The sequence below is a fragment of the Narcine bancroftii genome, chromosome 5 (assembly GCF_036971445.1).
Source record: "Narcine bancroftii isolate sNarBan1 chromosome 5, sNarBan1.hap1, whole genome shotgun sequence".
Classification (NCBI taxonomy): Eukaryota; Metazoa; Chordata; class Chondrichthyes; order Torpediniformes; family Narcinidae; genus Narcine; species Narcine bancroftii.
The window spans coordinates 150930663-150945690 of NC_091473.1; the positions used below are offsets into that span (position 1 = coordinate 150930663).

The 15028-nt window shown below is 54.8% G+C and overlaps 1 protein-coding gene across 1 annotated transcript in view; it reads right to left on the minus strand.

Annotated features, from left to right (window-relative positions):
• The window catches only part of LOC138764067 (di-N-acetylchitobiase-like), a 35398-nt gene extending 22921 nt beyond the window's left edge, over positions 1-12477 (minus strand). The window contains exon 1 of the mRNA XM_069939377.1: positions 12279-12477. Coding sequence (XP_069795478.1) covers positions 12279-12434 — 156 coding nt within the window. The 5' untranslated portion in view covers positions 12435-12477. The remainder of the gene's footprint in view (positions 1-12278) is intronic.
• Positions 12478-15028: the final 2551 nt, after the last annotated feature.

Below are 15028 nucleotides of genomic sequence, written 5' to 3' on the forward strand. Positions count from 1 at the left end.
ATACAGCACGGTAACAGGCCCTTCCGGCCCATATAGACATACAGCACGGTATCAGGCCCTTCCGGCCCATGTAGACATACAGCATGGTATCAGGCCCTTCCGGCCCATGTAGACATACAGCACGGCATCAGGCCCTTCCGGCCCATGTAGACATATAGCACGGTATCAGGCCCTTCCGGCCCATGTGGACATACAGCACGGTAACAGGCCCTTCTGGCCCATGTGGACATACAGCACGGTAACAGTCCCTTCCGGCCCATGTAGACATACAGCACGGTAACAGGCCCTTCCGGCCCATATAGACATACAGCATGGTATCAGGCCCTTCCGGCCCATGTAGACATACAGCACGGTATCAGGCCCTTCCGGCCCATGTAGACATACAGCACGGCATCAGGCCCTTCCGGCCCATGTAGACATATAGCACGGTATCAGGCCCTTCCGGCCCATGTGGACATACAGCACGGTAACAGGCCCTTCTGGCCCATGTGGACATACAGCACGGTAACAGTCCCTTCCGGCCCATGTAGACATACAGCACGGTATCAGGCCCTTCCGGCCCATGTAGACATAGAGCACGGTATCAGGCCCTTCCGGCCCATGTAGACATACAGCACGGCATCAGGCCCTTCCGGCCCATGTAGACATACAGCACGGTAACAGGCCCTTCCGGCCCATATAGACATACAGCACGGTATCAGGCCCTTCCGGCCCATGTAGACATACAGCACGGTATCAGGCCCTTCCGGCCCATGTAGACATACAGCACGGTATCAGGCCCTTCCGGCCCATGTAGACATACAGCACGGCATCAGGCCCTTCCCGCCCATGTAGACATACAGCACGGTAACAGGCCCTTCCGGCCCATATAGACATACAGCACGGTATCAGGCCCTTCCGGCCCATGTAGACATACAGCACGGTATCAGGCCCTTCCGGCCCATGTAGACATACAGCACGGCATCAGGCCCTTCCGGCCCATGTAGGCATACAGCACGGTAACAGGCCCTTCCGGCCCATGTAGGCATACAGCACGGTATCAGGCCCTTCCGGCCCATGTGGACATACAGCACGGTAACAGGCCCTTCCAGCCCATGCCACCCAATTAACCTACAACCTCCAGTGCGTTTTGAAGGTTGGAAGGAAACTGGAGGACACCCACGCAGACACAGAGAGAACAGAGTCAGCACCAAATTCAAAACTGGGTTTCCAGGGCTGTAATAGAACCAACAGCTATGGTAACCATGCCACCCATATTTTCCCCAAATAGCTCTTATATTCCCAAAGATGGGAGATAAAAATAGGGGCCTGAGTTATAGAGAAATTGAACAGGGTGGGGATTTATTCCTTGGAGTACAGGAGGATGAGGGGTGATCTCATCGAGGTGTATAAAATTATGAGAGGAATAGATCAGGTGAACACAGAGTATTTTGGCCAGAGAAAGGAAATTTGTATCCAGAGGGTATAGGTTTAAGGAGAGGGGACATAGATTTAACAGGAACCTGAAGGGTAAACGTTTTTGTTTAATAGAGTGGTGGGTGTTTGGAATGGGCTGCCAGAAGAGGTGGTTGAGGCAGGTATTATTCAATGTTTAAGTCTCGTCATATCTCGTCAGGTCCATGGATAGGATTGGATTAGAGAGATCTGGGCCAAACGCAGGCTGATGGGATGAGTGTAGGTGGGATATTTTAGTCAGCCTGTGTAAGTTGGGCCGAAGGGCCTGTTTCCTCACTGTACGACTCCAGAACACTATGATGGGCTTAACAGAACACAAGAAATAGGAGCATTTGTCCGTCAAGTCTGCTCTGCCATTCTCTGAGATGATGGGCTCATCTCCACCTACTTCTCAGTAACCAGAGAGCACGTCAAGAGATACAAATACACAAGGAGGGATGGAGGTGATGGATTGAAGTGCTAGAAGCCAGCATGGACCAGATGGGCAAAATGGCCTCCTTCACTGCAGTAATAACCACACAACTAAATCAATCAGATAACATGGTCTCTTCAAACTTCCAACATGACAGTAAGTATGGAGAGAAAAGAAATGGGAGCCCTATTCTAGTAATCCGAATGATGCTGTATGCTACTCCAAGAGACAATCAACTAATTCCTTCCAAGAAGGGTGACAACTTTCAACTGAAAAAGGGCCCTCCTGGTGTCAGCTTCAATCAATTCAACCAGAATGATTTGCAAGTGGGCACAGAACATTATGAAAGGGAAGCCACAGGTTATAGTCCATGTTGGTACAAATGGCAGATGTAAAAATAGACAATAGATGCAGGAGTTGGCCATTTGGCCCTTCAAGCCAGCACTGACATTCACTGTGATCATGGCTGATCATCCAGTCAGTACCTCGTTCCTGCCTTCTCCTCATATCCCTCAACTCCACCATCTTTAAGAGCTCAATCTGACTCTTTCTTGAAAGCACCCAGAGAATTGGCCTCCACTGCCTTCTGAAGCAGAGCATTCCACAGATCCACAACCCTCTGGGTGAAAAAGGTTTTCCTCAACTCCGTTCTAAGAGATGTAGTCCTGCAAGGGACAGACTCGACTGCACAGAAACAGTTCCTACAGCCCATCTAGCCTGTGAAAAACTATTATTCTGCCTTGTCCCATTGACCTGCACCCAGACCATACCCCTTCCCTCCATGAATCCATCCAAATTTCTCTTAAATGCTGAAATCAAACCCACGATCACCACCTCCACTGGCCGCTCATTCCACTCTCACCACTCTCTGAATGAGGAAGTGCCCCCGAATGTTCCCCTTAAATGTTTTACCCTTAACCCACGTCCTCTCAGTCTTATCTCACCCAACCTCAGTGGGAAAAAGCCTGCTTGCATTACCCTACCTACACCCTCAATTTTGTACCTAAAATCTCCCCTCATTCTCTGAAGTTCTACAGAAATGTATGGTTAGATAGAAAACTGGAAGACAGGGCATGCAGGGGTGCAATCTCAGGATTATTGCCTGTGCAAATTACAAGAGGGTATAGATGGCAGACGATAGGCTGAATGTGTGGTTGGAGCTGAGAGATGGGCTTCAGGTTTTGGAAACACGGATTGCTCCTGGGGCACAGGGCATTGTTTAAGGACATGCTGGAGGGGTACAATACCCTTGTGGGGAGGTTTGCAGGCATTACTCGGGAGGCTTTAAACTACTGAAGGGTGGGAAGAGGCAAAGTGATACCACACGATTGTCAGGGCAAGGCCAAACGTAAACTCGTGGAACAATGCATCACATTTCTCTTGGGCAGCTTGAAACCCAAAGGCATGAATGGTGATTCATTTTTTTCTAATTTTAGATAACTCCCACTTTCATCTGATTCCCATTACTTACTCCTGTTCAAACAAATCCTCCCCCCCTAACCTTTCCTCCCCCCTCCACCTTCGTCTTCACTTCCCACACCTTCTCTCCTATCATCTCCAGGCCCCTCCGTCAGCTTCTTTCCCCCTTTATATAGTATTCATCCCCTTAGTCTTGATCAATCCAGCTGATGGCTGTTAGTTGAATAAAGATGGTCCTTGTTGTCCTCCAGACTAAATCAGCGGTGAAGAAAGTTAAATGCAATATTGGCATTCATAGCTAGAGAAATATGACACAGAGCAGGGATGTGATGTTTTAATAAGGCACTAGTAAGGCCTCACTTGGAGTACGGCCTCCTTATTTAAGAAAGGATGTGCTGGCATTGGAGAGGGAAGAGGCTCCAGTGACTCAGTGCTTAGAGCTCTGGTCCTGTAATCCAAGGGTTGTGAGTTTGCTCCTTGCTGGGGCATAATTTCTGTGAGGGGAGTTGCACAAAGTGGCGACTCTCTGTCTGCCTTACTGAAGGTAAAAGATAAAGAATTTCATGTATGTTACATTCTAAATTAGTATTAAGTGACAATGTGGATCCTTTAAAGGGAGGATTCACAAGAATGATTCCTGGAATGAAGGGATTAGCATATGAGGAACGTTTGATGGTTCTTGAACTGGACTCCTTGGAGTTCAGAAGAATGAGGGGGGACCCTAGAATGTTGAAAGGCCTGGACAGAGTAGATATGGCAAAGCTGCTTCCCATGGAGGGAGAGTCTAGGACAAGTGGGCACAACTTCAAGATTGAATGGCGCTCATTTAAAACAGAGATGTGGAGGGACTTCTTTAGCCAGAGAGTGGGGAACCTCTGGAATTTGCAACCATGGGCAGCTGTGGAGGCCGGGTCATTGCGTGTATTTAAGGAAGAGATTGAGAGCTATCTGAATAGTCAGGGTATCAAAGGTTTTGGCGAGAAAGCAGGGGAGTGGGGCTGGGTGGGAGCTCATGACCGAATGGTGGATTCAATGGGCTGAATGGCCAGGAAACATTGGTGACCATTTCTACCCATGGATGCTGTCTGACCTACTGAGTTCCTCCATTAAAATCATTATCTGAATAGGATAAATTGGGCATTTGGTATGATTGCCTTCATGGGCTGTGGAATTGAGTACTAAATTCAGGACATTACATTCCATTTGAACAAAACATTGGCTTCACCGCACTTGAAACATCGTGCACAGTTCTAGTTGTCACACTATAGGAATAAAGTGGTCACGAAAGAGGGAGTGCTGAAGAGATTCACTAGGATGGTCCCTTGAATGACACAAATTTTGGATGGGTTTGGTTTATTCTCACTGGAAGGCTTTATAAAATTGTGAAGGACAAGTAAGGATAGAAAGTCTTTTTTTAGGTTATTATTAGTGTGTCAAAGGTTTATAGGGAGAAGGCAGTAGAATGGGGTTGAGAGGGAAAACACATCACCCATGATTCATGGTGGAAGAGACTTAATGGGCTGAATGGCCTAATTCTGCTCCTATGTCTTATGATCTTTTATCAAGATAGTGGTCTGAGTTACACCTAGCCTGTATAGTTTTGCAGTGAGAGGGGAGAACTTCAGAGGAAATCCAAGGGATTGCATATCTGGAAATGCCCAGCCAGAGGCGGTGATAGAGGGAGACATAATTATGACACTTTTGAGCCAAAATGAAAGGGGGGGGGGCGACTATTACACGGGATCGACTATTACACGAGTATATACCATACAGAGCATGCACATAGTAGCTATTTCCTATAGTATATCTTCTAAACATTGTGTGATTAACCCTAACCCTCATAACGTGCCAACATTCCACTTGTAAATAGCTGATTAAATGTTCAATTAAAGGATCCAAGGTGGCGCCTTACAGACGTGACTCCTTGTGAGCAGGTCTGACGGGAAGAATCAAATATTCCCATTCAAAACTTCTAAAAATCAAACAAAACAAAAACAAAAAACAAACTTACCCATTAATACTGATGTCCTAAGATCGCTGACAGACCTTGGAATCAACAATCGGTAGTGTCCGTCAGGCCATGGGACATTTAAACTGCCGACGCTCAGGCAAGTACAAGAACGACACCACGGGAGTTTTAAACAGCCAGAGATTGGGCCATGTAAATTTTGTGGGTCGCAAACAAAAGACACTCAACACACTTAAACAACATGGGTGATTTAAAGGAACCGCGTATGGACTATTTATACACCATGGGAACTGACCAGAGGTTTCCGCTCCCTTCCATTCTCCTGGCCGACGTACAATCCTCGGTCAACAAACTTGATGAACTCCAAGCCAGACTTCAACATCAGAGAGTACTATGTGATGTGCTTTATGGAAACATAGTTAAACGCGGACATTCCAGACACGGCACTGCAGCCCAGGACTACACCCTCCATCGCATCAACCGAACATCTGTGTCTGGGAAAAACCAGGGGAGGCAGCGTTTGTGTCATCATCAATTCATAATGGTGCAAAGAGCTAGAACATCAGGCAATCAAGTATCACCCATTCTACCTGCCAAGGGTGTTAAACCACCATCATCCTGGTCGCAGCATACATTCTGCCCCAGGCTAATGTCAGGCTGGCACTGGAGGGTCTGAGCATTGTGATAAACAGCCATGACACCTCACATCCAGGTCCCTTCCTGATCACTGTGGGAGACATCAATCAAGCCAATCCGAAGAAGTCTCTGACAAGCTACCACCAACCTGTCCCATGCGAGACTTGGGAACCAACACATTTGATCACCGCTACACCACCATGAAGAACACATACCGAGCCATACCATGATCGCACTTCAGCAAGTCTGATCACATAGAAACAGAAGATAGGAGCAGGAGTAGGTCATTCGACCCTTCGAGCCTGCTCCGCCATTCAACAAGATCATGGCTGATCTTAAAGTTCAGTACCCCATCCCCGCCTTCTCTCCGTAACCTTTAATACCCTTATACTGAAGAAATAGATCTAATTCCCTCTTAAATATATTTAATGAACCTGCCTCTACTGCCCTCTGTGGCAATGAATTCCACAGATTCACCACCCTCTGGGTAAAGAAATTCCTCCTCATCTCGGTCCTAAATGGTTTGCCTATTATCCTCAAACCATGGCCCCGGGTTCTGGACTCCCCCACCATTGGAAACATCCCATCTGCATCCATTCTGTCCAGTCCTGCCAGAATTTTATATGTCTCTATGAGATCCCCTCTCCATCTTCTAAACTCCAGCGAGTACAATCCCAATTTGCGCAATCTTTCCTCATAAGTCATTCCTGCCATTCCAGGTATCAGCCTGGTGAATCGCCTCTGCACTCCCTCCATTGCAAGAACATCCTTCCTTCGATAAGGTGACCAAAACTGCACACAATACTCCAGGTGGGGTCTCACCAAGGCCCTGTACAGCTGCAGTAAGGTATCCTTGTTCCTATACTCAAACCCTCTTGATATGAAGGCCAACATACCATTTGCCTTTTTAACCGCCTGCTGTACCTGCATGCTCGCCTTCAGAGACTGGTGTACAAGTACCCCTAGGTCTCTCTGCACTTCCCCATCTCTTAATCTACTGCCATTCAAATAATAATCTGCCCTCCGGTTTGTATTACCAAAGTGGATAACCTCACATTTATCCACATTGTAGTGCATTTGCCATGTGGACTGTACTTCCACTTCAGTGTACAAGCAGACACTGAAGACCACATCACCAGTGGTGAAGACGGTGGTGAAGGTTGAGGGAGGCAGAGGAGCTTTGAATCAGTGGAGTGGAACATATTCAAGAACTCATACAGAGACTTGAATGAACATACAACAGGTGTCACCGACTTCATCAAAACCCGTGTGGATGAGAGTGTGTCGACGCGCAGGTACCGGGTGTTCCCCAACCAGAAGCCGTGGCTGAATTCACAACCTGCTGAGAGCGAGAACAAGGATGTTTAAGGCCGGGGATCAAGATCTTTACAAGAAGTCCAGGTGTGACCTGCGGAAGGCCATCTCTGAAGCAAAGTGACAATTCAGGAAGAAGGTAGAGACACAGACAGATATAAGCCAGCTATGGCAGGGAGTGCAGGTCATTATAGCCTACAAAGCAAGGGTGAACACTATAGAGGTCTGTGATGCTTCATTACCCGATAAGCTGAACACCTTCTATGCCCGCTTGGGGAAGAATCAAACAGTCCCTACTAGATTACCTGAAAAGGCTGAGGACCCTGTCATATCTGTCTCTTGAGGGCAACGTCAGAACATCATTCAACAGGGTGAACCCTCGCAAGACGTCAAGCCCTGACCGCGTACTTGGCAGGGCACTGAAAATTTGTGCCAACCAACTAGCCGGAGTGTTCACGGACATTTTCAACCTCTCATTGCTGCAGTTAGAGGTTTCCACCTGGTTCAAAAGGGCATCACTCATCCCAGAACTCATGAAGAGTAGTGTGAGCTGCCTCAATAATTATTGCCCAATAGCACTAACTTCTACTGTGATGAAATGCTTTGAGAGGCTGGTCATGGCCAGAATTAACACGTACCTAAGCAAAGAACTGGACCCGCTGCAATTTGCCTATCATCACAATCGCTCCAAAGCAGATACAACATTGCTGGCTCCCCACTCAGCTCTGGATCACCTTGAAAACAGCAATTCATTCACTACAGCTCAGCCTTCAATATTATTATTCCCTCAGGGCTAGTCAAGAAGCTACAAACTCTAGGTCTCTGTACCCACCCCATATCCCCCACCACCTCCCCGCAACTGGATCTTTGACTTTCTCATCGGAAGACTAGTCAGTACAGATTTGAAACGTCTCTTCCTCACTGATTATCAACACAGGTGCACCCCAAGGATGTGAGCTTAACCCACTGCTCTACTCATTATACACCCACAAATTTGTGGCCAGGAACAATTCCAATGCTATCTACATTTGCCAGTGACACCACAGTTGTCGGCAGAATCACAAACAACAATGAGGAAGGGTACAGGAGGGAGACGGATCAGCTCGTTGAATGGTGTAAAGACAACAACCTTGTGCTCAATGTTAGCAAAACCAAGGAGGTGATTGTGGACTTCAGGAGGAAGTCAGGGGAACATGACCCAGTCCTCATCGAGGGCTCAGAAGTGGAGAGGGTCAAGAACTTCAAATTTCTGGGTGTCAACATCTCCAAGAATCTGTGCTGGAGCCTCCGTGGCGATGCAATCACTTTGTGAGGTGTCTGAGGAGATTCAGTACGTCACCGCAGACTTTCAAAAACTTCTACAGGTACCATGGAGAGCCTTCTGGCTGGTTGCATCACAATCTGGTACAGAGGCGCAACTCTCAGGACAAGAATCAACTCCAGAGGGTTGTTAACTCGACCTGCCACATCACAGGCACCAGACCTCACTCCATCGAGGACATCTACATGAGGCGGTGTCTTAAAAAAGCAGCTTATCCTCAAAGACCCACCTCCCAGGCCAGGCCCTCTTCACTCTGCTACCATCGGAGAAAAAGTAAAGGAGCGTTCAGACGAGCTCTCAACGGCACAAGGACGGCTTGTTCCCCTCGGCCATCAGATTCCTGAATAATCAATGAACCAAAGACACGGCCCTATTTTTTGCGCACCATTATTGTTTATTTTACAGTAACATTGCAAGATGGTTATAATGTGAATGTTGCCACAAAACTTGTTTGCAACAATAAATCCTGGTTTGAAGCACATTTTAACCCATCTAACAATGCAAAACATCGATAAAGGATGAAATTCATCTGATTGATGCTGGCAAGATACTCTGAAATCAACTACGGGGAACATTCACCACAGTCTGTTTACAAATGCCAAGGATGCCAGGAAGGGGGGGGTGATGGTGGGGAGGTACATGTACGCTGGGGGGCAGAAGGAGCTAAGGAGAGGCCGAAGAAGGTAGGTAGAGGAGGCTGCAGCATGGGAGGAAGGAGGGAATAATCGAGGGGACAAGCGATCCTGCGGTTTGATGCTCAGATCATCCCAGGGTTTGGGTAACGGAGGTCAGCTTACAGAGCTAGGAGAGAAAGAGGATGATGGTGGGCGAAAGAGGATCCTGGGGTTGTAGGGTTGGGTCAGATTCTGGGCAGACAGATCCAAGGGGAAGAGGGGCCGAATCCTGGTCGTGGGTGAGATGGGAAGATCCCTGGCTGCCTTATCTCAGGAGAACAAGGGTGGCCCCTTTTGGGAGTGGGGGGGGGAATGACGGTAGCCCCCACTTGGGGTGTGTGGAGGGGAGAGGGTGGGTGCCTGCCTGGGGTTGGGGGGGGGGAATGGAGAGGGGGAGGGGGGGTCTACCCGGGGAGGGGGGTCTACCCGGGGAGGGGGGTCTACCCGGGGAGGGGGGGCTACCCGGGGAGGGGGGGGCTACCCGGGGAGGGGGCGGCTACCCGGGGAGGGGGCGGCTACCCGGGGAGGGGGCGGCTACCCGGGGAGGGGGCGGCTACCCGGGGAGGGGGCGGCTACCCGGGGAGGGGGCGGCTACCCGGGGAGGGGGCGGCTACCCGGGGAGGGGGGGAGACCCGTGGTGGGGGGGGGGGGCCACCTGTGCTGGGGGGGGGGAGACCCGTGGTGGGGGGGGGCGACCCGTGGTGGGGGGGGGCGACCCGTGGTGGGGGGGGGCGACCCGTGGTGGGGGGGGCGACCCGTGGTGGGGGGGGCGACCCGTGGTGGGGGGGCGACCCGTGGTGGGGGGGCGACCCGTGGTGGGGGGGGGGGCGACCCGTGGTGGGGGTGGGGGCGACCCGTGGTGGGGGTGGGTGCGACCCGTGGTGGGGGGGGCGACCCGTGGTGGGGGGGGGGCGACCCGTGGTGGGGGGGGCGACCCGTGGTGGGGTGGGGGCGAATCGTGGTGGGGGGTGTCGACCCGTGGTGGGGGGGGGCGACCCGTGGTGGGGGGGGGGCGACCCGTGGTGGGGGGGGGGCGACCCGTGGTGGGGGAAGGGCGACCCGTGGTGGGGGGGGCGACCCGTGGTGGGGGGGGCGACCCGTGGTGGGGGGGGCGACCCGTGGTGGGGAGGGGCGACCTGTTGTGGGGGGGGGGGCGATCCGTGGTGGGGGATCTACCCGGGGGGGGATCTACCCGTGGTGGGGGGGGCGACCCGTGGTGGGGGGGTGACCCGTGGTGGGGGGGGCGACCCGTGGTGGGGGGGGGGCGACACGTGGTGGGGGGGGCGACCCGTGGTGGGGGGGGCGACCCGTGGTGGGGGGGGCGACCCGTGGTGGGGGGGGCGACCCGTGGTGGGGGGGGCGACCCGTGGTGGGGGGGGCGACCCGTGGTGGGGGGGAGGGCGACCCGTGGTGGGGGGGGCGACCCGTGGTGGGGGGGGGACCCGTGGTGGGGGGGGCGACCAGTGGTGGGGGGGCGACCCGTGGTGTGGGGGGGGCGACCCGTGGTGGGGGGAGGGGCGATCCGCGGTGGGGGGAGGGGCGACCCGCGGTGGGGGGAGGGGCGACCCGCGGTGGGGGGAGGGGCGACCCGCGGTGGGGGGGTTCGACCCGTGGTGGGGGGGGGCGACCCGTGGTGGGGGGGGACCCGTGGTGGGGGGAGGGGCGACCCGTGGTGGGGGGAGGGGCGACCCGTGGTGGGGGGGCGACCCGTGGTGGGGGTGGGGGCGACCCGTGGTGGGGGTGGGGGCGACCCGTGGTGGGGGTGGGTGCGACCCGTGGTGGGGGGGGGGGCGACCCGTGGTGGGGGGGGCGACCCGTGGTGGGGTGGGGGCGAATCGTGGTGGGGGGTGTCGACCCGTGGTGGGGGGGGGCGACCCGTGGTGGGGGGGGGGCGACCCGTGGTGGGGGGGGCGACCCGTGGTGGGGTGGGGGCGAATCGTGGTGGGGGGTGTCGACCCGTGGTGGGGGGGGGCGACCCGTGGTGGGGGGGGGGGGCGACCCGTGGTGGGGGGGGGGCGACCCGTGGTGGGGGGGGGGCGACCCGTGGTGGGGGGGGCGACCCGTGGTGGGGGGGGCGACCCGTGGTGGGGGGGCGACCCGTGGTGGGGGGGGGGGCGACCCGTGGTGGGGGGGGCGACCCGTGGTGGGGGGGGCGACCCGTGGTGGGGGGAGGGGCGACCCGCGGTGGGGGGAGGGGCGACCTGTGGTGGGGGGAGGGGCGACCCGTGGTGGGGGGAGGGGCGACCCGTGGTGGGGGGAGGGGCGACCCGTGGTGGGGGGAGGGGCGACCCGTGGTGGGGGGAGGGGCGACCCGTGGTGGGGGGAGGGGCGACCCGTGGTGGGGGGATGGGCGACCCGTGGTGGGGGGAGGGGCGACCCGTGGTGGGGGGAGGGGTGACCCGTGGTGGGGGGAGGGGCGACCCGTGGTGGGGGGAGGGGCGACCCGTGGTGGGGGGAGGGACGACCCGTGGTGGGTGGAGGGGCGACCCGTGGTGTGGGGGGGGGGCGACCCGTGGTGGGGGGGGGGCAACCCGTGGTGGGGGGGGGGGCGACCCGTGGTGGGGGGGGCGACCCGTGGTGGGGGGAGCGACGCGTGGTGGGGGGGGCGATCCGTGGTGGGGGGGGCGACCCGTGGTGGGGGGAGGGGCGACCCGTGGTGGGGGGGCGACCCGTGGTGGGGGGGGGGGGGGGCGACCCGTGGTGATGGGGGGGCGACCCGTGGTGGGGGGGGGGCGACCCGTGGTGGGGGGGGGCGACCCGTGGTGGTGGGGGGGGCGACCCGTGGTGGGGGGGGCGACCCGTGGTGGGGGGGGCGACCCGTGGTGGGGGGAGGGGCGACCCGTGGTGGGGGGGGCGATCCGTGGTGGGGGGGGCGATCCGTGGTGGGGGGGGGCGACCCGTGGTGGGGGGGGGGCGACCCGTGGTGGGGGGGGGGCGACCCGTGGTGGGGGGAGGGGCGACCCGTGGTGGGGGGGGGCGACCCGTGGTGGGGGGGGGGGGCGACCCGTGGTGGGGGGGGGGGGCGACCCGTGGTGGGGGGGGGGGGCCGTACCGCGCGGACGGGAGCGCCGCACTCACCTCTCGCTGGCTGTGGCCGAACAAGGGCCGGCAGAGCGCGGGGTTGGGGCAGGGGCAGCCGGGAACCAGGCCCGGGGCGGCCGGCGGCGAGAGGGCGGAGCCCCAGGTCGCCCACAGGCAGAGCAGCGACGGCGGCAGCGGGAGGCCTCGCAACATGGCGTCCGTCCGCTCGGCCTAGCCCCGCCCCCTGGGGTAGGTCCCGCCCCTTGTGATAGGCCCCGCCCCGTGGGGTAGGTCCCGCCCATTGGGATAGGCCCCGCCCCGTGGGGTAGGCCCCGCCCTCTGATTCTGGCCCCGCCCCCTGGGGTAGGTTCCGCCTCTTGAGAGGCCCCGCCCCATGGGGTAGGCCTCGCCCGTTGGGGTAGGCCACGCCCCCTGGGGTAGGTCCCGCCCCTTGTGATAGACCCCGCCCCGTGGGGTAGGCCCCGCCCATTGGGGTAGGTCCCGCCCCATTGGGTAGGTCCCGCCCCTTAGGCCCCGCCCCTTGTGATAGGCCCCGCCCCATGGGATAGGCCCCGCCCATTGGGATAGGCCCCGCCCCCTGGGGTAGGTCCCGTCCCTTGTGATAGGCCCCGCCCCTTGGGAATAGGTCCGCCCCTTGAAATAGACCCCGCCCCCGATTCTGGCCCCGCCTCCTGGTTCTGGCCCCGCCCCCTGCTAATGGTCCCTCGTCATTGGCCCTGCCACTTACCTTTGGCTCCACCTCCTCTCCGAACCCGTCCAATCAATGCACCTGCCCCGTTGATAAATGATTTGAGACCTTGATTAACCCGTTGACTCCGCCCCTGATATTGACTCCGCCCCTGATCATTGACCCCGCCCCTGATCGTTGACTCCGCCCCTGATCATTGACTCCGCCCCTGATCATTGACTCCGCCCCTGATCGTTGACTCCGCCCCTGATCGTTGACTCCGCCCCTGATCGTTGACTCCGCCCCTGATCGTTGACTCCGCCCCTGATCATTGACTCCGCCCCTGATCGTTGACTCCGCCCCTGATCGTTGACTCCGCCCCTGATCGTTGACTCCGCCCCTGATCGTTGACTCCGCCCCTGATCATTGACTCCACCCCTGATCATTGACTCCGCCCAAAGAACTCAGCCCAGTACATACTCAATATGTCTGTGTGTGTCTGTGTGTCTGTGTGTGTGTTTAACCATAGAACCATGGAATACACCACAAAATAAAACAAGCCATTCGGCCCTTCTAGTCTGTGCCAAAAACTTCATACCCATTCCATAACCCTCTAGATCGCTACCATATTAGGTGGCAACTCATTCTACACTCTCACCAGAGAGTATAAAGGTTCCCCCTTATATTCACCAAAGTCTTTCCCCTTTTACCCTAAAGCCATGACCTCTTGTACTTATCTCTCCTAATCTGTGGAAAGATCCTTCTCGCATTTACTCTGTCTAAACCCCTCATAATTTTGTAAACCTCTATCTAATCTCCTCTCATTCTTAACTCCAAGGAATAAAGTCCTAACCTGTTTAACCTTTCCCTGTAACTCAACTCCTGAAGACCCGGCAACATCCTAGTAAATCTCTGCACTCTTTCAATCTTACTGATATCCTTCCTGTAGTTTGGCGACCAGAACAGAAAGTACCCCAAATGTGGCCTCACCATAACATCCCAACTCCTATACTCAATATGTTGATTTATGATGGCCAAGATGCCAAAAGCTTTCTTCACAACCTTTTCTACCTGTGATGCCACATTCAAGGAATTATGTACCTGTATTCCCAGATCCCTTTGTTCCTCCGCACTCCTCAGTGCCCGATCATTTAAAGTGTATGTCCTACCTTGGTTTGCCCTTCCAAAATACTACATCTCAAAATTTTATGCATTAAATTCCATCTGCCACTTTTTGGCCCGTTCTTTCAGTTTGTTCAGATACTTCTGCAAGCTTTCAAAGCCTTCTTTCCCATCCACAATCTTAGTGTCATCTATAAACTTGCTGATCCAATTTACCACATTATCATCCAGATCATTGATATAGACAACAAACAACAATGGTCCCAGCACCAATCCCTGAAGCACCACTAGATACAGGCCTCCAGTCTGAGGTAATCATCCACCACCACTCTCTGTCTTCTTCCATTCAGCCAATTTCAAATCCAGTTTACATCCTCTCCATCGATACCTAGTGTCTGAACCTTCTGAACTAACCTCCATGTCAAAGGTCTTACTAAAGTCCATGTAGGCAACATCCACAGCCTTTCCTTCATCTACCTTCTTGGTAAACTCCTTGAAAAATCTCTATAAGATTCAATAAACACGACCTACCATCCTGGTCAGGGGACCACATGCTCGAAAATTGTTAGATCATCTTGATTACGTTCTGTCGCATATCAAAGACTACGGTTTTCAAGTGCAACAGAAAAATGCACATTTTTCATGATGTCAGTGAAATATCTTGGTTTCATCATTGATGAACAAAACACCGACACTACCAAGCTCACACCTGCACCCACAGGAATGTTCATTCCTGGGTCTTATCATTCACTGCAGTTCATTTCTGTTGGAAATGCATAAACTCCGTAATCCACTCAACAAGCTCCTTACCATGGATAGCAAATGGAAGTGGACATCAAAATGTCAAGAGTCGCTCAACTGAGTTGAGCCGATGCTAAAATCGAACCTTCTTTTGACGCCCTACGATCCAAACTTGGAGAATGTCGTAGCTTCAGATGCATCACAGTCTGGGGTGGGTGCAGACATTGCTCATATTCCCAGATGGGAATCAAAGGGC